The sequence below is a fragment of the Malus domestica genome, chromosome 02 (genome assembly GCF_042453785.1).
Source record: "Malus domestica chromosome 02, GDT2T_hap1".
Taxonomy (NCBI): Eukaryota; Viridiplantae; Streptophyta; class Magnoliopsida; order Rosales; family Rosaceae; genus Malus; species Malus domestica.
Genome location: NC_091662.1, coordinates 11,186,294 through 11,210,150, shown reverse-complemented (window position 1 = coordinate 11,210,150; position 23,857 = coordinate 11,186,294). Strand labels below are relative to the sequence as shown.

Below are 23,857 nucleotides of genomic sequence, written 5' to 3'. Positions count from 1 at the left end.
TACTGAGAGAACCACAAAGAAATTAGCCAGAAGTCAAGTTTTCCGGTGTTGGAATTCTAACTTAGATCATTGATCACAGCCCGTCTTGAATTATTTCATCGGTGGTGTGAAAAGACTAAAGTACCCTTGAGCGTTTCGTGGTGTTGTGTAGATTGGGCTAAGAAAAAAAGGCCAGTTAGCTCTATTCCTAATTAATTGGATCCAATTAAAACTTAAGCTTTTATTTATTTTGATTGGTGACCCAGCTGGACCACACACACTCACACAAACCCTTTCCCGTTGACTTTCTCTCTCTCCTTCCCTCGAATTTTCTGCCATTTTCGTACTCGTATGGACAACACCCAAACCTTACCCTATCTTCACGGATCGACGTCGAGGAGGTTGTTTATGTGTTCCTCGTGAGTCCAGGTGGTCATCTATGCCTTTAGTTTGACGTGAAGACCTTGTTTTCCCGAGAACCAGAAATCCCAGTTTTAAGGCACTGTTCATATGATCGTGAATGTGAAGTTTTTAGGAGATTTTAAGTTGCTAGTGAGCCTTAGGACGTCTTCACAAAGCTTGGAGAAGAAAAACAAAGTGTTTTGGATGTCGGGAAGTTAAGTTTGGCAAGTTTCAATTTTGGCCGAATTATCGAGGTTTATCCGATGAAATCCCATGGATTTCTAGGCGTGAAATTGGTAAGGTTTTGTTCTTCTTGTTGTAAGCTTCAATTTGGTATAAATTTCGTGAGTTTTGGTTGAGAAATGAGGAAGATATGAAGGTTTGATTATTTTCCCAGTTTCAGGCGATCGTAGCGGCTCCGACAACATTCTCCGGCGAACCCAGGAATATGAAGGAGAATATTTTGTCAAGTCTGACAGAATATTCTAATGGCGTCAGGTAACGCATTTAACTTTTGTTAAGGTTTTAACGGAATATTCCTAATGGTCGTTAGGCTCAGTTAGGGTTTGGCCGCGCATGGGAGCACGTTTGGCCATGCCTTGGCCGGTGCGTGGCGGGGCGTGGGAGGTCGGAAAATTTTTCTAAAAATATGAGGATGTTCCTGAGGTTGAGTAAATCATGGTGGTATATTCAAATACCTCATTTGAGCAATGTATGAGAAGTTATTTCTTAGTTTTGTGTATGTGCTTTAAATAATGTTTATTCAGTTATTTCGCATATAGGTGAGACCTATCCTAAGGACGAGTGCCATCAATCGAGGCTCGAGGGCTACGACCCTTCGACATATCAATGAGTGTGCTTTTGGTTTTCCGTATATACCTATAAACTTTGAGATTTTTCCCAAAAAATGAATTTGAATGATTTTACGTTTTGAAATGCCATGTAAAGTATCTGCCTATTTTATTTATGCATTAGTAGTTGCATATATTTATGATTGGTGCTGCAGACGCACAGGTAAGTGCTAGGTAAGTTCATAAATTAAAGATATGAGGTTACTTCAGTTATGTGAGATATGATGTGATGTATTGAGAGCTCATAAACATGCACCTTGGTGTTAGTGCTCCCGTCCAAAGTTAGGGTACAGTCTTTCACGTGACATTCACCTCTCGCACCATATGCTCACCTAGGATCCAAGTTAGGTGCAAAGGCTTTTCGTACAAACCACTTTAGATGGTTCCGACTCGTAAGTGACCCGCGATTATTCGCACAGCCTTCATGTGATCGTAGCACTAGAGCATATTTATTTTACACCTACTCTTGTCGTACAGACCACTTTAGGTGGTTCCGACTCGTGTGCAAGAATTGATATGATATGATTGAGATTGGTTATGAGCTATAGACTCAACCATACAGTTTGAGTTAGAGGGATTCAGCTGATGCGATACCTGACATTGATATATTTTGTCTGGATTATTTATGGCATTGCATTAAGATACTTTGGCATGGTATACTTCTATGGATTTTCATCTTGAGTATGATTTCTGATACAGCTTATTATTATTATTATTATTAGTATTATTATTATTATTATTATTTTCTGGGAAATTATACAGGTTTTAGGGCGAGGGGTTAGAACTTTTGAGAAATGAAATGATTTTGCAAAACTTTGTTTTTGCCTACTCACACTTTCTGTTTTGCGCCCATCTAGGTTTTAGGTGGAAATGCTTTGGTGGCTCACGGGGATTTCAACGGTGGTTTTAACAGAACATCATAAATGTAGGATCACCCTTGAGTGTTGTAAATTAGTACTTGTCCTGCTTGATTGCACTTAGGCTATTTATGCTCTAGTTGTGTATTTCACACTTAATCTCGTTCTAGCACCTTATCTTAACTAGTAAGGCTAGTAGTTTGGTTTTTATTCATTCATATTTCTCTTATATCTTTATTGTTTCCGCACTATGCACATGGTTACTTCACTTCTACGTGACGGCCAACACGCCCTGATTTAGGTCGGGGTGTGTCAATTGAATATTGGTGAAGCAGACGTTTGTAGAACTACAAGCACTGAATAGGGATGAAATTTATATTTCAAGGACATTACGGTACGCAAGCTTTGATTTTCAATTTGTCTGTCTAATATTATTTCGTTATGTTTATACTCTGGTAAATTATTTATTTGTATTTATTATTTATTAACATATATAAATTTATCGTTGATTGTTGATATTTATCCAACACCAAGTACATGTGCTAGCGATAGAAGCTAGCTGCAACAGAAGATAAATGAAAAGCTCACAGGCTCAACTACAACTGACACAACATACGGCACCACCGACCCAGGAGGGCACCACCAGGAAAAAGGGATGACGGACAAGATCGAGGACAAGCTGCCGAGTACTGGCCACAAGGATAACCCCCACTACTCACATACTACTACGTCGACCACCACACCATCCGGCGGCGGCACCGCTTACACGGAGGAGAACCACGAAAAGAAAGGGATCATGGACAAGATCATAGAGAAGCTTCGTGGCGGACACCACAAGATATAAATGCAGTGGTTTGTTACAATTATATCGGCCATATAATAAGCTACTGGTGCCTCTGGTGTGAGCTGAGTTGTTTGTGTGGCTAATGCACAGAGAGCACTATGCAATGTCTATCTTTGTGATGTGAAACTTGTAAAACTTGTTTGAATGACAATGAGATTACAACTGGACTACTTGGGTGGCGTTTAACTAGTCATACTAGTTATGCGAAACACAAGGAGTCTGAGAGCTTTGGTATGACAAGAATCGTGGAGTTTTGTATGTTGCAGCTGTTCTATTTTGATCCTTATCAAATATATACTAGTATATAGAGTCATGATAGGACTAAAACTTATTAAGAGATAGAGATTATCACTCTTTCTGATAATAGGCTGGACCGAGTGAATCTCTAGCAAAATGGATGGATATATATAGTTGAAGTCCCTGCTTCCTCACTAACGCTCTCAATATTATCTAAAACCCTATTCACTTAGAGAAGAGACTTTCAAGTGTTGGAAGTAGAAGACTTCTTCTTCTGTTGTTTCTTCAATGGCGATGCCTCCAGGTAAGTGTCTTGCAGATTATAAACTGGTGTTTCTCTAGTTATGGTGAATCTGATATTAGTTGGTAATCCTAGGGTAGTGTTGGTATGATGTGTTGCAGTAGTTTATTTATTGATATACTGCTTACATGTGGTATCAGAGCCAACCTAACATGACTAGGGTTCTTTATTTAATATATGGTTAACTTTCGATTTGATTGATCTATATATTTTGATCCTATGTCATTAAATGCTTCCGTTGCATACTTACAAAGAAATTTGCATGATCAATATATTTATATATATAATCAAATATTGCCGTGTATACCTCCAGTTGTGTTTGCTATTTTTGTCTAGAGAAGATCGTTCAAAGAACAATTGCAATATTGGAACACTCAACCCAGAAGAACTTTTGGATTCATGTTTTATTTGTCAAAACCGAACTAATAAATAAAATTTGAATCGTAAACAAGGATCTCAACACCTAATCTGTTCAAAAGTGTTTAGTTTGTTGATTTTGTTGTTGTCTAAAGGATTAGACATGTGATTTATTTGTATCAAGTGAATAATAATCTGCTCAAAAGTGTTTATTTATTCAAGTTAAATAAATAAATCAATCAATGTATAGTGAAATATTGAATTGACAAGATTGCATTCTTCATCTGCTTAAAAGTGTTGGAGTTATGTAAACTGCCCTCGTTTTCAATATTTTGGCTATGCAAATCTAGTATAAATAGTTTCTGTCCAAAGATGATACTATGTTTATATGATTATATGTTGGGAAAAGATTAGGCGTAATCTTTTCTTCTGTTTGTTGATACATAATGACTAAGAACTATAAAAATTAATATTTGGTTTTGTAGCTCCTCATATGACATCTCTCAATTTCAACAATATTGAGACTCTGATCGGTTCTAACTACAAGAAGTGGAAGGAGGATGTTGAAATGGTTCTTGGCCTTATGGATCTCGATTTGGCATTAAGGGAGGAAAAACCTGCAGCTATTACTACAGAGAGCACTGCAGATCATAAGGCAAAGTTTGAAAAGTGGGAGAGAACAAACCGAATGTCCCTGATGATTACAAGGAAGGCTATGGCTCCATCAGTTAAAGGGGGTGTTCCAAAACAAGACAATGCAAAAGACTTCTTGGCTGCAGTTGGGGAAAAATTTAAAGAATTTGACAAGGCTGAAACTGGGACTTTTCTCATTCAAATTACCTCTATGAAATTTGATGGTGAGGGAAGTGTCAGAGAACACATTCTCAAGATGGTTGATCTTGCTTAGAAGTTGAAGGATCTCGAAGTACCCATGATTGACCAGTTCTTAGTTCATATGGCCTTGAACTCCTTGCCTTCAAAATATGGGCAGCTCAAGGTTTTTTATAACACTCAAAAAGACAAATAGGGCATCGATGAACTGATCATTATGTGTGCACAAGAAGAAGATCGGCTCAAGAGTGACAAATCAGTAGATGTGAATTTTGTGCAAGGTGAAAAACGCAAAAAGGACTTCACTCAAAGTTCAATTGTGGTTGCTGGTAAGAAGAAGAAGAAAGAAATTTCTTCTTCATTTAAAAATACTAACATCATCTCTAAAGGATCTCATAAAATAAAGCATGTTAACATTGAACTTGAGAAAGAAAAAGAGTGTTATTTTTGCAAAGAAATAGGTCACTTAAGAAAGAACTGCAATGGCTTCAAGAATAGGCTTGTTAAGAAAGGTAACGAAATAAATATTTTTGTATGTGTTGAGTCTAATTTAGTTTACATTCCTCCTAAAAGTTGGTGGTTTGACACAAGCTGCTCTATTCACATAACTAATTCTTTGCAGGGCTTCTAAAAAACAAGGGTGATAAACAATGAAGTCTACAATGTCTATGTAGGGAATGGCAGCAAAGTTGCTATCGAATCCATAGGAAGTGTCAAATTAGTTCTTTCCTCTAGCTTTATTTTAGATTTGAGTCCAGTACTCTATGTACCTTCCATGAGAAGGAAATCAATTTCTGCATCTAAGTTAGTTAAATCCGGCTTTACATTAGTGGGTGACAGTCAAAGTGTAAAGTTTTTCCATTCCAATGACATGAATAAATTACTTAGTGAAGCATATCTTAAAGTTGATACGTGGCAAATGAATTGTACGTATGAGATTGAATGTTTTAATGTTCAAAGTGCTGGTTCAAAACAAGTGCTCACTCATGAAAAAACCTCAATGCTTTGGCACAAAAGGTTGGGGCACATCTCTAAAGAAAGAATCATCACACTTACAAAACAAGACTTGTTGCCACAACTTGATTTCAGCAACTTTAAAGAGTGTGTTGATTGTTTTAAAGGAAAACTCACCAATACTAGGAAAATAGGGTCAAACCGTAGCCAATCTCTACTGGAAATTATACACACTGATATTTGCGGACCCTTTCCAATTAAGACCATATGTGGAAAATCATATTTCATAACCTTCATTGATGATTTTTCACGGTTTGCATATGTTTTTCTTATTTTTGAAAAATCTGAAGCCTTGCATTGTTTTAAAACATTTCATTTGGAAGTTGAAAAACAACTAGAAAAACACATTAAGATTGTGAGATCCGATAGAGGTGGTGAGTATTTTGGCAAGTTCACTGAGGCTGGACAACACAAATGACCTTTTGCAACTTATCTTGAACAAAATGGCATTGTGGCTCAGTATACTACCCCTGGGACTCCTCATCAAAATGGAGTTGCTAAACGAAGGAATCGAACCCTGAAGGACATGATTCGATCCATGTTTGCACATTCAAAGCTTTCAATGTTTCTTTGGGAAGAAGCACTGAAAATTACAAATTATATATTGAACCGTGTACCGAGCAAGTCCGTTGACATGGTACCATTCGAAGCTTGGACAAGAAGGAAACCGAGTTTTCATCACTTTCGTGTATGGGGTTGTAATGCCGATGCCAGATTCTATAATCCAACAGAGAAAAAACTCGATCCATGGACCACCAGTTGCAAGTTCATTGGGTATTCTGAGAAGTCTAAAGGGTATAAATTCTATTGCCCTAACAGTCACTCGAGGGTTATGGAAACCCATAATGCAAGATTTCTTGAAGATGGGGATGAAACTGACATCAGCATATCAGCAACTACATCCTCAAAATTCAAAGAAATCACACTTGATAGTGACATTATTGATCAGCATCCATCTACCCTTATTATTCCCATGAACATGCAGCCATAACCTTTTCATGACAATTCACATACGGTTTATGCAGATGATACAACAAATGAGGAGTATGTGCCCTATGCAGACGTCCAGGAACATGAAGTACATGCACCAGTACAATTAACTGAAGTAGATCTTATGAATGATCCAGTAACTGCAGTTTTTGAATCAAATATTCGAAAATCACAGCGAGTACGTAAGGCAACATTGTTGCCTGATTTTGTATACCTTGTTGATGCACAAAACTGAAGGTCTTGGAACAACGTAAATCCGACCGTGAATCTGCATGAAATGTAAATAACACAAGATGTATCGTGGTTCACCCCAAAGTTTGGGCTACGTCCACACTGATATTGTATTTCTAAGGGAGAGAGAGCTCTGAGAGTGAGAGCTTTGAGAGGGGGTGAGAAGGCCTAGGAATTGGCCTCCCCTAATTGTGAGGGTGAGTGGTCCTTTTATAGAATAAGGACTCATCTTTTATTACATATTTGCCCATTCCTTTATCATATAATTACATTTAAGTCCTCCGAGTATTTGTACGAGATCTAAATACGAGGCCCTAAATATGGTATAAACATAACTAAATGAGGCAGAACATACTATAGGTGATGAAGATGATCCCTTGTCCTACAATCAAGCCATAACAAGTTCAAGATCAACATTATGGAAACAAGCCATGCATGAAGAACTGGAGTCCATGGAGAAAAACAGTGTGTGGAGCTTAGTTCCAAAGCCAATTGGGACAACAAAAATTATTGGTTGTAAATGGGTGTTCAAGACAAAACGAGACTCATAAGGCAACATTGACAAACACAAAGCAAGGTTAGTGGCGAAGGGCTTTACACAAAGGGAAGACATTGACTATAATGAGACATTTTCTCCAGTCTCAACAAAAGATTCCATGAGAATAATTCTAGCTCTCACAGCACATTTTGATTTATAACTTCATCAAATGGACGTCAAGACGGCATTTCTAAATGGAGATCTTGAAGAAGATATTTACATGCAACAAGCACCTGGATTTGTTGAAAGGGGGAATGAGACGATGGTTTGTAAACTGAATAAGTCTATATACGGCTTAAAACAAGCCTCGAGGCAATGGAATAAGAAATTTGATCAGGTAATGGCAGCTTCTGGTTTCCAAGAGAACAAAATGGATGAGTGTATTTATCTGAAAGTCCTTGGTGCGAAGGTCATATTCTTAGTATTGTATGTAGACGATATATTATTAGCTAGCTCTGATATGTCTCTACTACAGTTAACTAAGAGTATGCTCACTCAAAACTTTAACATGAAGGACTTGGGGGAAGCTCGATTTGTTTTGGGAATATAAATTGTAAGAGATCGTGTTACGAAGTCTCTTGGTCTTTCTCAAAGGTAGTACATCGATAGAGATGCTAAAAGATTCAATATGGACAAATGTTCGAATGGAGAATTGCCTATCGGCAAAAGAGACAAACTGAGTAGTGTTTAATGTCCCAAAAATGAATTAGAGAATGAGGGAATGAAAGACAAGCCCTATGCATCTCTTGTAGGGGGTCTCATGTATGCTCAGGTATGCACAAGACCAGATTTGGCTTTTGCACTGAGTGTGCTTGGTAGGTTTCAATCAAATCCTGGTGTATGTCATTGGGTTGCAGCGAAAAAGGTACTGAGGTGTCTCAAAAGAACAAGAGATTTTATGTTAACTTATAGTCATGTGGACAAGCTGGAATTGGTAGGGTTCACGGATTCGGACTTGGCAGGGTGCGTGGACGACAGAAAGTCAACTAATGCATATATCTTTCTGTTGGCTAATGGTGCAGTATCGTGGAAGAGTGCAAAACAGAAAGGTATTGCATCTTCAACTATGGAAGCTGAATTTATAGGGTGCTATGCAGCAACTCAACAAGCCATTTGGCTTAAAAACATGATGAAAGGATTGGAAATCGTTGACAGTGTTGAAAGGTCTCTCAAGTTGTATTGTGACAACAAAGCTGCAGTTTTCTTTTCGAAGAATAACAAGAGGTCTTATGCCAGCAGATTGATGGACATCAAGTACTTAAAAGTACGAGATGAAGTGAAGAAAGAAACTGTCGAAATTGAGTACATCAACACAAGTTTAATGGTTGCTGATCCAATGACAAAGGCTTTACCAGTGGGAGTTTTCAAGAAACATGTTTTCAACATGGGAGTAAGAGAGGTCCTTGATTCAGTTAATGAGTGGGAGTAAGCACTCCATAAACCGTGTTGGGTTTGTTTCAATTATTTTGTTTACTGATTGACGATTGTTAGTTATCTTGCAAATTTGTTATCGTTATTGATTTGTTTAAATTGGCTTATTATGTTTCTACAAACAACTTTGGTACTGGAATTATTTCATTTTGTTATGTGGAACTGAGAATTGTCAGTTCTTGACGTCATGACTCTCAAAAGTGACATAGTGTTTTTAAGCTAAATATGTATGTGATCACAGAGTGCAAAGTGCAAGCTATTCGTGCTTTGTTTTTTGTGGTCCTATATTTTTCTTAAAGATGACAAGTTACTATGAAGGATCAGTTGCAAGCTTTTGTGAACTGTATGATCATCATGATTCTTATAATATTGAGGCATATCATTGACATTCAAGTGGGAGAATGTAAAACTTGTTTGAATGACAATGAGATTACAACTGGACTACTTGGGTGGCGTTTAACTAGTCATACTAGTTATGTGAAACACAAGGAGTCTGAGAGCTTTGGTATGACAAGAATCGTGGAGTTTTGTATGTTGCAGCTGTTCTATTTTGATCCTTATCAAATATATACTAGTATATAGAGTCATGATAGGACTAAAACTTATTAAGAGATAGAGATTATCACTCTTTCTGATAATAGGTTGGACCGAGTGAATCTGTAGCAAAATGGATGGATATATATATAGTTGAAGTCCCTGCTTCCTTACTAACGCTCTCAATATTATCTAAAACCCTATTCACTTAGAGAAGAGACTTTCGAGTGTTGGAAGTAGAAGACTTCTTCTTCTGTTGTTTCTTCAATGGCGATGCCTCCAGGTAAGTGTCTTGTAGATTATAAACTGGTGTTTCTCTAGTTATGGTGAATCTGATATTAGTTGGTAATCCTAGGGTAGTGTTGGTATGATGTGTTGCAGTAGTTTATTTATTGATATACTGCTTACAAAACTTTGTTGTCTATTATGTTAAAATGAGTAGCAATAAGAACATGAACATGTTATTTAGTTTGCCACTTGCAAACGCCTCCGCTGATATCAATATCAAGTTCGAATTCCTCTCTCTCACACAGCTGCCCACCTAGAATGGTCACTCGCTCTATGGTCTTGTCACACAAGATAATTTCACACATAGAAGAGCCACTCGCTCTATGGTCTTGTCACACAAGATAAGCAGGCGGTTTCTTTTCTTTTCATTCGTTCATTGATTGATTTGAGGTAGCTGTAGCTTGCTTTCAATTCCATTTCTTTTCATTCATTCGTTGATTCAAGGTTCATTCATTGATTCAAGGTGGCTGTATAGCTTGCTTCCAAGTACATGTCCTAGCGATGGAAGCTAGTAGCATGAACAATCCAAGTTCTATTATTTTTTGATGTCGGCAGTTGCTTTCAAGGTATTGGTAATGTGAGCTATACGACATGTCTAACACTATTTTTGCTGTCGGGAGTTGCTTTTGTGGCAATGTGAGGTATACCGTATACGACATGTATACAGAGAGAGAGTGGGGATAGTTTTACAAATTATTAAAGTTTGGCAAACGGCAAGAACCCTACTGTGACATGCATGTTTTGTTATTTTGCTTATATAAACCGACCCAAATTGTCAGACTTCATCAAAATCAAATCCTCATCGAAGCATATTAAAAAATTTCCAAGAAGAAGAAAAGGTTTCATTGTGTTTTTAGAGAATGGCGCATTTACAAAATCATCAATACGGGGCACCACCCACCGCCGCCTGCGGCAACCCGACTCAGGGAACTGACGAGAACAGCAACCCCTTGGTTCCCCAAGTGGACAAGTATGGAAACCCACTTGGTCATCACGGTGCTACTACTGGCATCGCTCCTGCTGCCACCGGAGAATACGGTGCTCATCACACGGCCGTTGTGACCACTGGCTATGCTGCCACCACGGCAGGTGGTCACGGCACACTTGGTCACGATTACGGCAGGAAAGAGCACCATGGTGTCACTGGCATGCTTCATCGCTCCGCCAGCTCAAGCTCTAGCTCTGTAAGTAATCTCTTTTTCCCATATAAAGATTTGATCTTAATTTTCGTAGGATATTGTAATTTGTACCATTGTTTTGTCTAAAAAGATTAGACCTTGCTAGCAAAAAGATTAGACTTAATTAACCGCATAATTTCCACGAAAATGAATTTGTGTGTAAATCCTAATACAATTAGCCAGGATACTAATGGTATTAATTTTGGGTAAATATGTACAATTATTTGTATCATCTTACTGATTAAATTAGTTTCATGTATTGTACTCCGTAAATGCAAATCAACGTATCACATCTTATTAGAATTGACTATAGTCACTAGAAAGAATAATATTTGCATTCCTCTCCTGGGAATTGAGCTCATTTCCCCAATTGTGTATCTTCATCCTACAAGTTTCATAATCGAGGCCATTCAATTTCTAAATATTAATTTAAAGATTATCAATCCTTACAAAAGTTCATTTAATCGAACATTATTTAGTCATCCAAATTTATGGAATAAATGGACTGTTGATCTTTATAATATATGTTACTTGGTATCTACACTGTTGATATATATGAGATATATTTGAATGACTAAACGATATCATATTCAAATGATTTTTCTACACTGTTGATTTATGTGATACATTTGGATGACTAAAAACGATATTCTATTCAAATGATTTTTGTACACATAATCTTAAATGGAGATTAAAAATAAAAACGGTTATGATTATAAAATTTCTACGATGAAGATAGGTTATGCAAGTATTATTCAATAAAGGCATTCAATTCTTCCGGTGGATTTTTTATGGACTTGGTATCCCAATTTCAAGAGAAATAAGGAATGTAAAATTTCCCATGAAATTGTTAACTTGTATTTTTCTCTTGGTAGTTATATGTTGGGTATTTAATTATTGTGTTGTAGTCAGAGGATGATGGGCTAGGTGGGAGTAGGAAGAAAAAGGGGCTGAAACAGAAGATAAATGAGAAGCTCCCAGGCTCAACCACAACTGACACAGCATACGGCACCGCCGACCCAGGAGGTCACCACCAGGAAAAAGGGATGATGGACAAGATCGAGGACAAGCTGCCGAGTACTGGCCACAAGGATGATCCCCGGTACTCACATACTACGACGTCGACCACCACACCCTCCGGCGGCGGCACCGCTTACACGGAGGAGCACCACGAAAAGAAAGGGATCATGGACAAGATCATAGAGAAGCTTCGCGGCGGACACCACAAGATATAAATACAGTGGTTTGTTACTATTATATCGGTCATATAATAAGCTACTGGTGCCTCTGGTGTGAGCTGAGTTGTTTGTGTGGCTAATGCACAGAGAGCACTACGCAATGTCTGTCTTTGTGATGTGAAAATTTGTTGTCTATTATGTTAATATATCAACTGCATTGGCTGAAACATTTGCCTAGATGATCATATTACTCAAAACCGGCCTTCCGCCATATCAAACATTGCACTGTAATCTTCTTCCATGGTGGAATCTCATGTTATCTCTCACGACAATCTCCCTCCCTGTAACCTAGGACGCGCCGCACATGAACGAATGACAGTGTCCGCAAATCCTAATGTTCTTCATGATCTTAATGGCGGAACCAGAATCTATACTGAGCAATGCATATGCTAAAGCTAGCTTTTCACTATGAGACATTAATATACCCGTCTTTTCTTCGTCTCCCACAGCATAAGCGGCCGAAACCAGGTTTGGCTGGTAGCCATGAACTTGTAATCTGTCCAGAATGTCATCCAACGTCGTCTTAATCTCGGTGTATTCTGGATGGGTTGTTTCACCTGCACAGAACTCATGAGTTACCCCTTGTTTGTTTCAACCTGCAGAAGACCGAATGACTTGAAATACTTCTAAAATACACTATTAGTCATGGGATTTTAAGGAGTTTTCTTGAATTTTTTTTCAAAAGATGGTTATAATGTGGGTTAGTTTGGTGTTGTTGTTCTTTTTGAAAAAAATATTTCTGAGAATAAACAGCTGTAAACTAAATTTGTTAAGTGTTTGGTAAATTTATTTTATGTAAAAATGTTTATAACAAATTGCAAAAATAATAGTATTTGAGTGTTGGATAAACTTAATTTATAAAAAAAAAATGCTTTTTTTATTTTACCAAATATATTTGATGCTTCAGGTATTTTAATAAGCTGTTTTTTATAAAAGCACTACAATCTCAAACCAGCTGTCGAGTTGCAACTTTTGGTATATTACAAGGTCAACATTGACACAATAAAAATTAGGAGGACTAAAATAAACTCGGCGTAAATTAGAAAGGCCAAAAGTGAAATTTTGTATTTGATAGAGACGGGATGAGAACGCTGCGTTTTGTTCCTCCCTAATCTCTAGACCCTTTTCTATTCACACAGTGCCAGCACTCCTCTCAGCCCAAACTCCTCCTCCCGTTCCTCCTCTAAACGACGACGTATCGACTCTCTTCTTCTCTCTCGTTTATCGGAAAAACCAGGTAATCGTCTCTCCTCTCTGGTTCTTTGATGATATGATTGTTGCCTTCTTTTTTTCATTTCTGAAAATTTTGAAGTTGAAAGTTTTGAAATTTTAATGGCTGAGAAAAATTTGGGGAAGAATCAGACAATTATTTCAATTTAATTTCGCGATTGATAATATGAATTAACATCTGTTTTAGCGAAATGGGCTATTTCGATTTTATTGAAAAATTTGGGATTCATCTTAAATTTTGCACCTTTATTTTGTTAGGAGTTAAATTTTAATTTTATTTACATAAATTAATTATTCGTTTATGATTAGGCTGATTTGAGCTAAATGGATAGTGATTCTCAAAAGGAATCATTAGAAAAAAGCGACAATGATGAAATTTTCGGAGAAATTGATGAACTGAGGGTAGGAATGGAGGTTAGTGATGAAGCTGAGGCGTACCAGCTATGCAACACCTATGCCTTCAACAAAGGTTTTAGTATTCGGAAAGGTCATCTTCGGAGAGATTCGCAGAACAATGTCCGGCAGAGAGAATACACGTGCTCGAAAGAAGGGTTTCAAGTAGATGAAGACTTGTGTGAAGCGAGAAAAGTTCGAAGATTGGACACAAGGACAGGTTGCAAGGCTGTGATTCGGTTCAATGTGGAAAATGGTGTATGGAAGCTCTCGTACATTAATCCAATTCATAATCACGAGTTTGCTAGGCCTGAAGAGCGACAGTTTCTGAGGTCGGGGAGAAATATACCAAGTGTTCGTGCAACTATACTTGGCAGCTCTAAGGTTGATGGGAGTATACGACCACCAAAGTTGCAATCATATTTGGGAAAGGAATTTGGAAGTGCTGAGAATGTCGGGGTTAGTAATAAAGATTCGCATAATTGTTTGCAAAGGGGGAAGGATGAATTGATTGCAGGGGATGGACAAAGCTTGATAAACTATTTTAAGCATAAACAGATGGAGGATCCGAGTTTTTTCTACAGTGTACAGGTGGATCAGTTTAATCGGATCACAAATTATTTTTGGAGAGACGGTAGATCAAAGTTGGATTATGATTGTTTTGCAGACGTTGTATGCTTTGACACTACGTTTCAAACCAACAACAATCTAATTTGTGCTCCATTTTTGGGAGTTAATCACCACTGGAAGAATATCTCATTTGGTTGTGCATTTTTATTGGACGAGAGCACTGCCTCATTTATGTGGTTGTTTGAAACATTTTTGGAGTCAATGGGAAATAAACAGCCAGTAACCATTTTCACAGATGAGAATAAAGCAATGGAAAAGGCAAGGGCAATTGAGATTGTGTTTCCAGAGACACGCCATCTGTTATGCAATTGGCAAATCTCCAAGAATGCTACACAACATCTTGGTAGTCTTTATGCTGATCCTGAATTCAAGAAGCACTTCTACAAATGCTTTTACGATTGTTTTACTGAACAAGAACTTCAACATGCCTGGGATGACATGATTAAAATGTTCAACCTTGAAAGCAACTCGTGGCTAAAGATGTTGTATTCACTTCGAGATAAATGGTGTCCAGCATTTAGCTCAGATGCTTTCTCAGCAAATATTGGATCAAGCCAGAGGGGTGAGAATACGAACACCATTTTCCATCAAGTTTCCAGAAAAATAGTGGATCTTGTTAGTTTTGTACAGCACTACGAGCAAAAAATAAAAAAGATGCGGTTCACAGAGTTGGAAGAGGATTTTCGTTGTAAAAATGCGAAGCCTCGTCTTAGAGTAAATAGTAGTATATTTAAGCATGCAGCTACTGAGTACACTGTCAAAATGTATTCATTCTTTGAAGATGAGCTTATGAGCATTTTTGGGGTGAGGATGGTGGAAGTTGGTAATGACGGCAACCAATATATTTATGAAGCAATCGAAGAAGGTCATCAAAGAGTCTTCATGATTCGGTACAACTCTACTACATCCACAGTTTCTTGTTCTTGTAAGTTATTTGAATCGATGGGCTTGTTGTGTCGTCATGCCCTCAAAGTGTTGGATTCTAAAAACTTCACAAGCATACCGACACAATACATAGTGAAGAGATGGACTAGAGAGGCAAAAAAAGGGATTGTGGCGAGTAATAAGTTCAGTAAGTCATCAGATAGAAAGGCCAACTCTGCTCAATCGTTGCGCCTAAGTGAGTTAATGCATGAAGGAACGAATGTTTTCAGTATAGGCTCATTGTGTGATTCGGGAAAAAGGATTGTCAAACAAAAGTTAGCGGAGACCATAAAGTTGCTGGAAAGTGACGAGGAAACTACCTACATGCTAGGAAATTTGAGCAAAGTAGATGACCAATCTGTTCGCGATATGTCTCTTGATAATGGGAGTGTGGAATCCCCCGGTTGTGACAGCTAAAGGACAAGTCTCCTAGATTGAAAAAAAAATTGCACTTCATTGCATAAGATGTTCAGAATGAAAGGTTAGATTCTTATTTTTCTTCTTTTGTAGAAGCCAACATTGTACATCGTTTTCTTTTTCTAGTGTCGGTTCATTGATGTTAGATGTATCCGGTTATTATATTTGTTGTCAATACTGGAGTTTGAAATCTATAATTTATCTCGGTTAATCTTTATATACTTTGTATCGCCGTTAAGTGCTATAGTACATTAATATTAATGGATTTTACTGATCTGAAGTAGCATCTTTTCACTTGTGCGCCGTTTTAGTTTAATTTATGTGCTGCTGTGTTATTGCTGTTTAGAACACTGTCTTGGCATTTTATTTCTAGGTTATGTGCAGAGTCTTGGCTAGAAATGAATATAAACCCTTTGAGTGCTTCTGGAGTCTGGACACACTGGTTTCTCGACTTTTAAGCACGGTGTAGAAGAGTTATCTTGATTCACTTGCAGCATGCATGGCACAGCATAAACTGCTACGGTGGCATTTTGTGCCAACGATACAAGGCAACTAACACGTTTTATTATTATTATTATTTGAAATGCAACGATAACTAACATGTATTTGTACTATTGGCAAGAGACGCCACACTGGACCCGTGCCATGCAAGTTTGAAAAAAATCAAAGAATGGTGATGTAGGTTGATTCCCACATTCATTTTTTTTTTGGTAAAATTAAACGTGAACATGCTATTTAAACTGGAACTGGGAGGTTGGGAAGAAAACAAAGGTGGTGATTTGACGCTCCCAGTTAAGTTTAAGTATTACTCTACCGCTATTTTTTGCCGTCACGTGTCTATTCTGGGCTTATGTCGAAATTGGGGAAGACTAGACACAAGAACAGGCTGTAAGGCTATGATTCGATTCACTGTGGATAATGGCGTGTGGAAGATCAGTCACCTCAACCCAGATCGTAATGACGAAGACAAATTCTTCGATCAGGTCGACATATACCAGGTGTTCACGCAGCAATCCTTAGCTCTATGGTCGATGGGAGTCGAAAACCAACACCATCGTATTCGTACTCGGGAAAAAGATTCAGTAGCGCTAAGAACGTGCTATAGATTAAATTGTAGCAATGGTCCCTCAACTAAAAATCTATTACTATTGATCCCTCAACTCATCAGAACATGTAGTTATGGTCTCTCAATTAAAAATTTATTATCATTGGTCCTTCGACTTTAACCCAATTGGAGCAATGATCTCTCAAGTTTAACTCAATTGTAGCAATGATCTTTTCAACATAACTCATTTTGACAAAATTTTGATGTACTTGACAAAAATGATCATAGCTACACGTTTTGATGAGTTGAGAGACCTCAATTATAGCAATGGTCATTCCAACATAACTTATTTTGATAAAATTCTGACGAAATTGACGAAAATGACCAAACTACACATTTTGATGAGTTGAGGGATAAATGGTAATTAATTTTTAGTTGATAAACTGTTTCTCCAATTTAATTAAAGTTGAAGAATCATTGTTACAATTTACTCTGTGCTAAATTAAATGAATAACATTTTACCTAACGGGTTATATTTGTTAGCCCACTCTCTTTAGCAAAGGGAAATCAGAAACATGTTTGGGACAGCGATCAGGTGCATCGCTCGGAAACCAAAACCTCCGATGAAACCCATAGAGCTCAATACCCCACCTGAGCAGACACAGACCATCACCAGGGCCATCTTCGACATCGTCAAGGAGCACGGTCCTCTCACCATTTCCGAAACCTGGGATCACGTCAAGGTAATCTCAGTGATTTCGTTTTCGCGCACCAAGTGTTTGATGAAATGTCTGAGTGGTTTTTTCTTTCAGAAAGTCGGGTTGAGAGGGTTGACGAGCAAGAGGCACATGAAGATAGTGCTGAGGTGGATGAGGGAGAGGCAGAAGCTCAGATTGATATGCAACCATGTAGGAGCTCAGAAGCACTTTCTGTACACCACTTGGTTTACAAAGCACAACTTCAAGCAGAAGCCAAAGCCAGCAAGTGATTCTCCACAACCCAAGTCTCCTTGAAGTCTTACGGATCTTCTTACTAGCTCAGTAGCTTTGTTCTGAGTTGTAATGAAAAATTTGAACTTTTTGCTATAATGTAAAGCTTAAGCTAAGTTCTTAGTTGTAATTATTTTTTTCTTTTTAACACGTCGGTACAACAACAAAACTTTTTCACATTAAGTTGGATCGGTTAAAAAAAAAAGAATTATTGACACGTTTGTTAACATGTCAGTGATTCTTTAATTTTACTTTTAATCCAAGTGATTTTCGAACATGAAGATTCAAACTCCGATGCATGGGGGAAGTGAGCACGAACCAACGCTTTGTTTATGATGTTCTTTTCAAAAACTTACAAACAAAAAGCTGGCAAAACCGCACAAAACTTGCCTATGCCCGTTTCATTTTTGCTATATCATGCAAGAGGTACGTGAGCTTATATGTGAAATGCCCCGTTTCATGAAACGAGTGTCGGCAAGTTATTTCGGCAAACCATCCTACCCGCCCATATAAAAGATGATAAGAGTTAACAAGCATAAATGCTCATAATTCAGTAACAAGAGAGTTGCAAGCATGTCAATGAGATGCCAATTTTTCCAATCCCATGCTATAACAAAATCGATCATGTCATTAATGTCAACCTTTTAACAAGCTACAATCTCGATCTTGCCTTAATATGCACATAATGTACAGCCCTATTGGAAATAGAAAGGTGAAAAACCCGAGGGACGATTATGTCGACATAAAAGGAAAATCGACCTACTTAAGCGCTGAAATCTCGACATGAGGAGAAGAGAGCATGTGTTAAGAATCTGAGCGGCTGTCTGACTTGCGCAATACTTCCTTCAGAACCGCAGCTATTCTATTTGCCATATGGTGTTCTAGGAACCTTTCTTTGACCCTTTCGTAGCCTCTCTTCCCCATCGTAAGCCTCCTCTCAACGTGAGTGGCGAGTTTTACCATATTATTCGCGAGAGGAGTGATCCCTGCTTTCCCAACAGGATGCAGCAAACCTGTCGTTCCGTTCACTACAATCTCTGTGGTGCCACCTGCCGCTGTTCCCTGATAAATATTTTATTTGGGAAAGAAAAAAAAGACAATGAAATGGGTCAATAAGATAGGCAGCATCAGTATTAGATATTACGCGAAACGAAAAGGAGGAAGGTTCATTACCAATACTGGCAGCTGAAATGCCATGGCTTCAATGGTTATCCTACCAAAGCATTCTCCGCGTGCCTGTACGGAATGAAAAAAAAAATACAAGATGAAAATGGATATTTTAATAAAATTTATGTAATTCCAACCACATTAGGGTCAAACTTGAAAAAGAATAATCTGAACACCTATTTGTATGGATCTTATTCTTTATTCGTTGGCTAGTTGGGAATTCTATATGCATCAAAACAAGATTGAATAACACAATAATAAAAGAAAAATGCTTCTAATACCTGCGAATTTTGAACAAGGACATCAATTGCAGCCAGATACGGTGCTACAGTCAGAGTTTTGTCTACAAAATGAACACGATCTTGAATTTTCTTCATCGCTACAAAGTTACGTAATTCATGCTCGAACTTGGTATGAGCAGTCATGTCACTCCCCACAATTACAGCATGCATTTTTGGCAGTTGCAGCTTCTTCTCTTGGATCAGTCGCAAGCTTTCATAGAAGGAACGCAAAAACAAATCCTGGCCTTTTCCGCGCGAAACACCTATAGACATGAAGTGTAATTTAGTGCTCACAATGTATGCATAAACTAACCAGAACATTACTTTTTATTTGTCATATCCCCACGGAAATTAACACAAATTTCACCAGCATACTAGAAACAAGATAAAGATAAAAAACAAACAAACTGGTAAATTCATGGTGAAACATTATAACCAAATTCAATCAAACCATCAAAACAGACCAAAATACATACTGTTAATGATGGCAAATACTAGTTCTTCACTTCGAACTCCAAGAGACTCCCGGACATGCTCACGCAAAACTCGCTTTGCCACATTGTCCTCAGCAACTTCCATAAGTTCCTTGCTGTTTCCTAGGTGAACAACAAAGGTCTCGGGCATTTTGATACTGCAGAGAGAAAATGAATGCAACGGTGAACCAAATGATATAAAAAAGAAAAAGGAAGAATATTTGAAGCCTACCCCAAACGCTCTCGAGTCCTATTCTCCCAATATTCTGCTGTTACATGTGAATCTATCATAGAACCTGCAACAAGTGGGAGGTGCTTAACATAATCCAATTTGAAGTAATGGCCACGCATTTCATGAATCCACCACAACACTTTTGGGAGAACACGGGGAACATTTTCCCTAAGAACAACATCCAACCATTTCCCAGAAACTGCGGTGTTCAATACAACCAAATCAGCTTTGAGAGCTGTATTCACAGTTTCTTGGCCATTTTCAGAGAGGACCTAGAGATGTATAGAAGCAGTATTAGAAACATGGAGAAGTTACAGAGAAATCTAACCTATCAAAAACAGGAAATGACACGCAGAGAAGACCGAGCCAGACAAGGCCATAGTATAGATCAAATCAGATGGGAAGCTAGATTTACTTAGCATAGTTTCCTTAGCACGTGGCCAATATAGTACAGTTGGACAACAGAATGCTTCCATATCATGAAATATTGAGATAATAAAAATAACTATGTAGAACAAAGACAACAACTAGACTGCAAAAGAAGACTTCCAAAATAATCTCTTAAAAAGTTAAAAGTGAAATTTGTACCTGCACTCCTCGGTCCAACATCTTATGCTCCAAACTGTATGTTACAGCATCTGTATCTGACGATTTCATGGTTGTAACCCAATAAACTTCAGTGCCAACACCTCTCAATAAAAATGCTAGCTCCATCAACAACAAAGGTCCACCTGGAAGAATGTTCAATATATTATCCCTCCAGTAGCGTTTGTAAGATATAAAGAGCAGAAATTGGTGGGATAAAATATACTCTTCAACCAGATATCTGGTTAAGGAGGAAGATAGCTTTCATCAGTTGTGGTACTACTCCATTTATTTCAATATGCTGACAAGTGCAAGTAAATATAACAAAAAGAACGCATCAACATTAGAAAACGTTAGTCTGTTGACGCCGGCAAGAATATTGACTCAATAAGTTCTCGAACCAAGGACAAAAGTTTCTCATCTGAAAAAAAGAGCATTCTTCAAAGAACACATTGTATTACAAAATGCATGACAGCTCGAGAACAAGATTATCCCAATAAATAGGTTAATGTTCAAAAGACGACAAACATTTTCAAGTTGAGTAGTAATATTTTCAAATGACACATCAGTACACAGAATGGACAAATAATTCAAACAACCCTGCTTATCGGGTTATTGAATTAATTAAGTTACAAAAATACGTGAATAGTAGAACAATACAGATGCCGTCTTATAAGAATCAACAATCGCAGAGAAGTAACGTACTCAGTTCTTCCACTCTATAATCTTGACTTCACATAAATCCCCAATGAAATCATTGATTAAACTCGAACATAATGAAGGGCATGCAACTGCACCAGACCATGTTTCCAAATTCACAAACAAATTAAACTCAACTGAGATGAAAATATATCAAACAGCATTAACACACTAAGGAACAAGCTACCCTCTCCATAAATACTAGAATAAAACAGGAAATTTAAAAGTAATGAGGCACAGGAAAGGACTTATTGTTAAACGGGTCATCGAAAACCATCCAATAGTTCGAAAACCAGTTAATGCTCACAGATTCCACTGATACAAGTGATTTTTCATCTAAAGCTGCTAACTTTCTATGTTTGTATAATCTAATAAGTCATTAAAAACTTAACACAACTAATTAAACACGATTAATATAAAAATGCATTAAATTCATAAAAAATGATAACAATATAATGGAGACAGAGACATTACCAGAAAGAGAAAGCTCGTGGGAGACCAAGAGCACGAGCTTGGACTTCATGAAGCTGAGGGGGCTAGGACTGGTCCCAATGGGCGCCCCCAGCGGAACCCTCTTATCGACGACGTCAAGGCCGCCGCGATCGCAGGTGTCAAACGCGGCTCTGATGAAGAAGGCGATCAAGGTAGAGAGGGAGACCATGACGAGTAAAGCCAGAAGCCACCGCTTCTGCGCCGCGACCCACCCCACGGAATGCTTGGCCATTTCTAGGGTTTGAAAGTTCCGTCACTGCGAGTCCCGGCGGCATAGCTCTAGGGTTTGGGTTTTCGACTTCGGCCGGTGGGGTTCGTACATTTGGCTCTCTGCGATTGAAGACTTGTAAATAATGATAGTTTCAAGGTTTTTGTCGAAGCTCCGATGGATTTTGGCGCTCAAATTTTGTGAAATTAATGGGAAAATTTGAAGCTTTGGTCGAAATTCTTCTGTTCGATTGTGTTCTTCTACAGAGAATCGTAGCGCGGAGCTCGAGGTTGAGAGGTGCTGCTTCTCTCTGTGTGGGAGTGTTTGGAGGCCTTTTTGCTTTTGTTTTTTGGAATTTCCAATGCTTTTTTGCTTTTTTTTCGTTTTAGGAATTTGGGAAAATATAAATGGAATGGAATTTGCATTTTGGAATATGGTTTCTTGTGGCTTTATCTTTTTGGGTTGTTTTTTTTCCTTTTTCCCTTTTCTTCCAATTTTTAACACTTGTTTGTTGTTGTCATCAATTTTCACTTTTCTCTTTTTTCTTCTTTTACTTTTGGAAAATTTCTCTACCCTTTTTTGGTAGAGTAGTTGGAGCAACTCCACCTCTTTCGATTGCCCTTGCAATTGAGTGATTCAATCCTCCCACTCCAGAAAAACAGTGGGGCTGTTCAGCGGGCCCAACCACCCCCCCCATTTGACGTCAGCGACGTCTTTTATATTTTTTGGCAGACACCCTCACACTCGTCTGAGAGGGGCGACGTGGGATGTTCTGGACCGTTGGATTTCCAACTGTTATATTTCTCGGCCACTAGATTTTTAACAATGAAATTTTTTGAATTTAACATAATTTTATTATATACATTTTAAAATAAGATGAAGTGACCTTTAATTGGATTGATTATTTTGCATACATAATCTTTAAATGGACACTGACATATATAACAATTATATGGGAAATAAAAACATAAGTGAGTCTCATACAATATCTTGAATTTAACTCTTAATTTTGAATAACAACTTATCACCAATTCACCTTTTACACATTATATCCTCACGTTATTTTCAAAAGTTTTAAGCTTGCTCATTTACTATTATATAAAATAGCTTGAACGAAAATTCGAAGTTTACTTTCTCGACAGTTCAACTCATTGTCAATTCATGACAGTAAAAAGTAATGTTAAATATTTGTTGAGGCAATCATTACATATTGCGCCAACTTTGAATATTTGATCTTATTTTGCTGAAGATGAACAGCTAAGATATCAAGACCCCCTCTTATATTGAATGTCATATCATGGAAGCTGAGTACCGAAAATGTGTGAAGTGACATGTAACCCTTTCTATGGCTGCAATATTGCTGCCTTTTCCACTGGTGCAAAGACCTAATATTAAGGTGCTCGGCTTCCGTACACTTTGATGCAAGCAAAACCATTTATAAGTAAATAAAATGGTCGAATTATCTGTCCTCAGTCTGATTAAATATTTGCAGGTCTTACCAGAGAATGGCCTGGATGTCAAGTTATCAGGGTCGGGAGCAACTGGGAGCCCCCCTCCAACTTTGTCACCCTCACCCACAATGTTAACCGTTGCATGGAGATGTAAGGGTATCTTTACTGCAGTGGGTGTTGATATCCCTTACAACAACGTCTTCTTAATTCCTATTTGTAATTTTCAGGTGAAAGGGCTCGTGATACTCCATATGAAGTTAAATATCATTATCCCAGTGGAGGGTTATGAGCCCATCCAGTTTTTGCTTGACAAAATGTGCGGTAAGCTCATATTGCTCTCTTAAAACTCTCGTGTTTCAAACTGTGGAGAAACATAACCAATCTCAAGAGAACAAGTTATGGGGATGCAATGTGCTAAATCGTATATTAAAGCGATACTTCTTGCAGTCGAACTTGCTGGTGAAATGTAATTGGCTGATTGATACTGTTTGTACCATACTTAACCAATCCCGAAACTACTGTGCACCGATCAACGTTATA

The 23,857-nt window shown here is 37.9% G+C and overlaps 5 protein-coding genes across 7 annotated transcripts; 4 read left to right on the top strand and 1 right to left on the bottom strand.

Moving 5' to 3' along the window:
* The first annotated feature begins 3,458 nt into the window (after positions 1-3,458).
* On the top strand, positions 3,459-4,735 carry LOC108170088 (uncharacterized). The gene is made up of 2 exons (XM_017324616.1): positions 3,459-3,474; positions 4,314-4,735. The coding sequence occupies exons 1-2, from the start codon at positions 3,459-3,461 to the stop codon at positions 4,733-4,735; spliced, it is 438 nt and encodes a 145-aa protein (XP_017180105.1).
* A 5,795-nt stretch (positions 4,736-10,530) lies between these two features.
* LOC103401135 (dehydrin DHN3-like) lies at positions 10,531-12,206 on the top strand. Its single transcript, NM_001328719.1, is given in 2 exon segments — positions 10,531-10,869; positions 11,772-12,206. Coding segments are annotated over 2 exon segments (651 nt in total). The 5' UTR covers positions 10,531-10,545; the 3' UTR covers positions 12,099-12,206.
* A 943-nt stretch (positions 12,207-13,149) lies between these two features.
* Positions 13,150-16,586, top strand: LOC103401122 (protein FAR1-RELATED SEQUENCE 5-like). 3 transcript variants are annotated; one of them, XR_003767802.2, is made up of 3 exons: positions 13,185-13,338; positions 13,641-15,759; positions 16,378-16,586. XR_003767802.2 is itself a non-coding variant. In XM_008339838.4 (2 exons), exon 2 carries the CDS (start codon positions 13,656-13,658, stop codon positions 15,693-15,695), a length of 2,040 nt encoding a protein of 679 aa, XP_008338060.1. In that variant the 5' UTR covers positions 13,150-13,338; positions 13,641-13,655; the 3' UTR covers positions 15,696-15,975. The 3 variants fall into 3 exon arrangements, 1 of the variants encoding a protein (XP_008338060.1); XR_011573333.1 differs by having other exon boundaries at positions 16,069-16,390; XM_008339838.4 differs by lacking the exon at positions 16,378-16,586 and having other exon boundaries at positions 13,150-13,338; positions 13,641-15,975.
* Positions 16,580-17,859, top strand: LOC103401112 (uncharacterized). Its single transcript, XM_008339829.4, has 3 exons — positions 16,580-16,693; positions 17,284-17,483; positions 17,553-17,859. Exons 2-3 carry the CDS (start codon positions 17,316-17,318, stop codon positions 17,751-17,753), a joined length of 369 nt encoding a protein of 122 aa, XP_008338051.1. The 5' UTR covers positions 16,580-16,693; positions 17,284-17,315; the 3' UTR covers positions 17,754-17,859.
* Positions 17,860-18,294: 435 nt separating this feature from the next.
* Positions 18,295-22,289, bottom strand: LOC103401104 (uncharacterized). Its single transcript, XM_008339819.4, has 7 exons — positions 21,641-22,289; positions 20,471-20,613; positions 19,883-20,154; positions 19,654-19,808; positions 19,178-19,440; positions 18,903-18,965; positions 18,295-18,791 (listed from the first exon to the last, which is right to left on the bottom strand). The coding sequence occupies exons 1-7, from the start codon at positions 21,888-21,890 to the stop codon at positions 18,534-18,536; spliced, it is 1,404 nt and encodes a 467-aa protein (XP_008338041.1). The 5' UTR covers positions 21,891-22,289; the 3' UTR covers positions 18,295-18,533.
* Between the last annotated feature and the right edge of the window lie 1,568 nt (positions 22,290-23,857).

Bases quoted from the DNA above. Each gene is read 5' to 3' on its own strand.
- LOC103401122 (XM_008339838.4), top strand. From the start codon at position 13,656: ATGGATAGTGATTCTCAAAAGGAATCATTAGAAAAAAGCGACAATGAT.
- LOC103401112 (XM_008339829.4), top strand. From the start codon at position 17,316: ATGTTTGGGACAGCGATCAGGTGCATCGCTCGGAAACCAAAACCTCCG. The intron at 17,484-17,552 runs GTAATCTCAGTG...TTTTTCTTTCAG, and splicing joins AAACCTGGGATCACGTCAAG to AAAGTCGGGTTGAGAGGGTT.
- LOC103401104 (XM_008339819.4), bottom strand. From the start codon at position 21,890: ATGGCCAAGCATTCCGTGGGGTGGGTCGCGGCGCAGAAGCGGTGGCTT. The intron at 19,441-19,653 runs GTATGTATTTTG...TCATGTCTATAG, and splicing joins AGTATTTGCCATCATTAACA to GTGTTTCGCGCGGAAAAGGC. The intron at 18,792-18,902 runs GTAATGAACCTT...AATATTTATCAG, and splicing joins CATTTCAGCTGCCAGTATTG to GGAACAGCGGCAGGTGGCAC.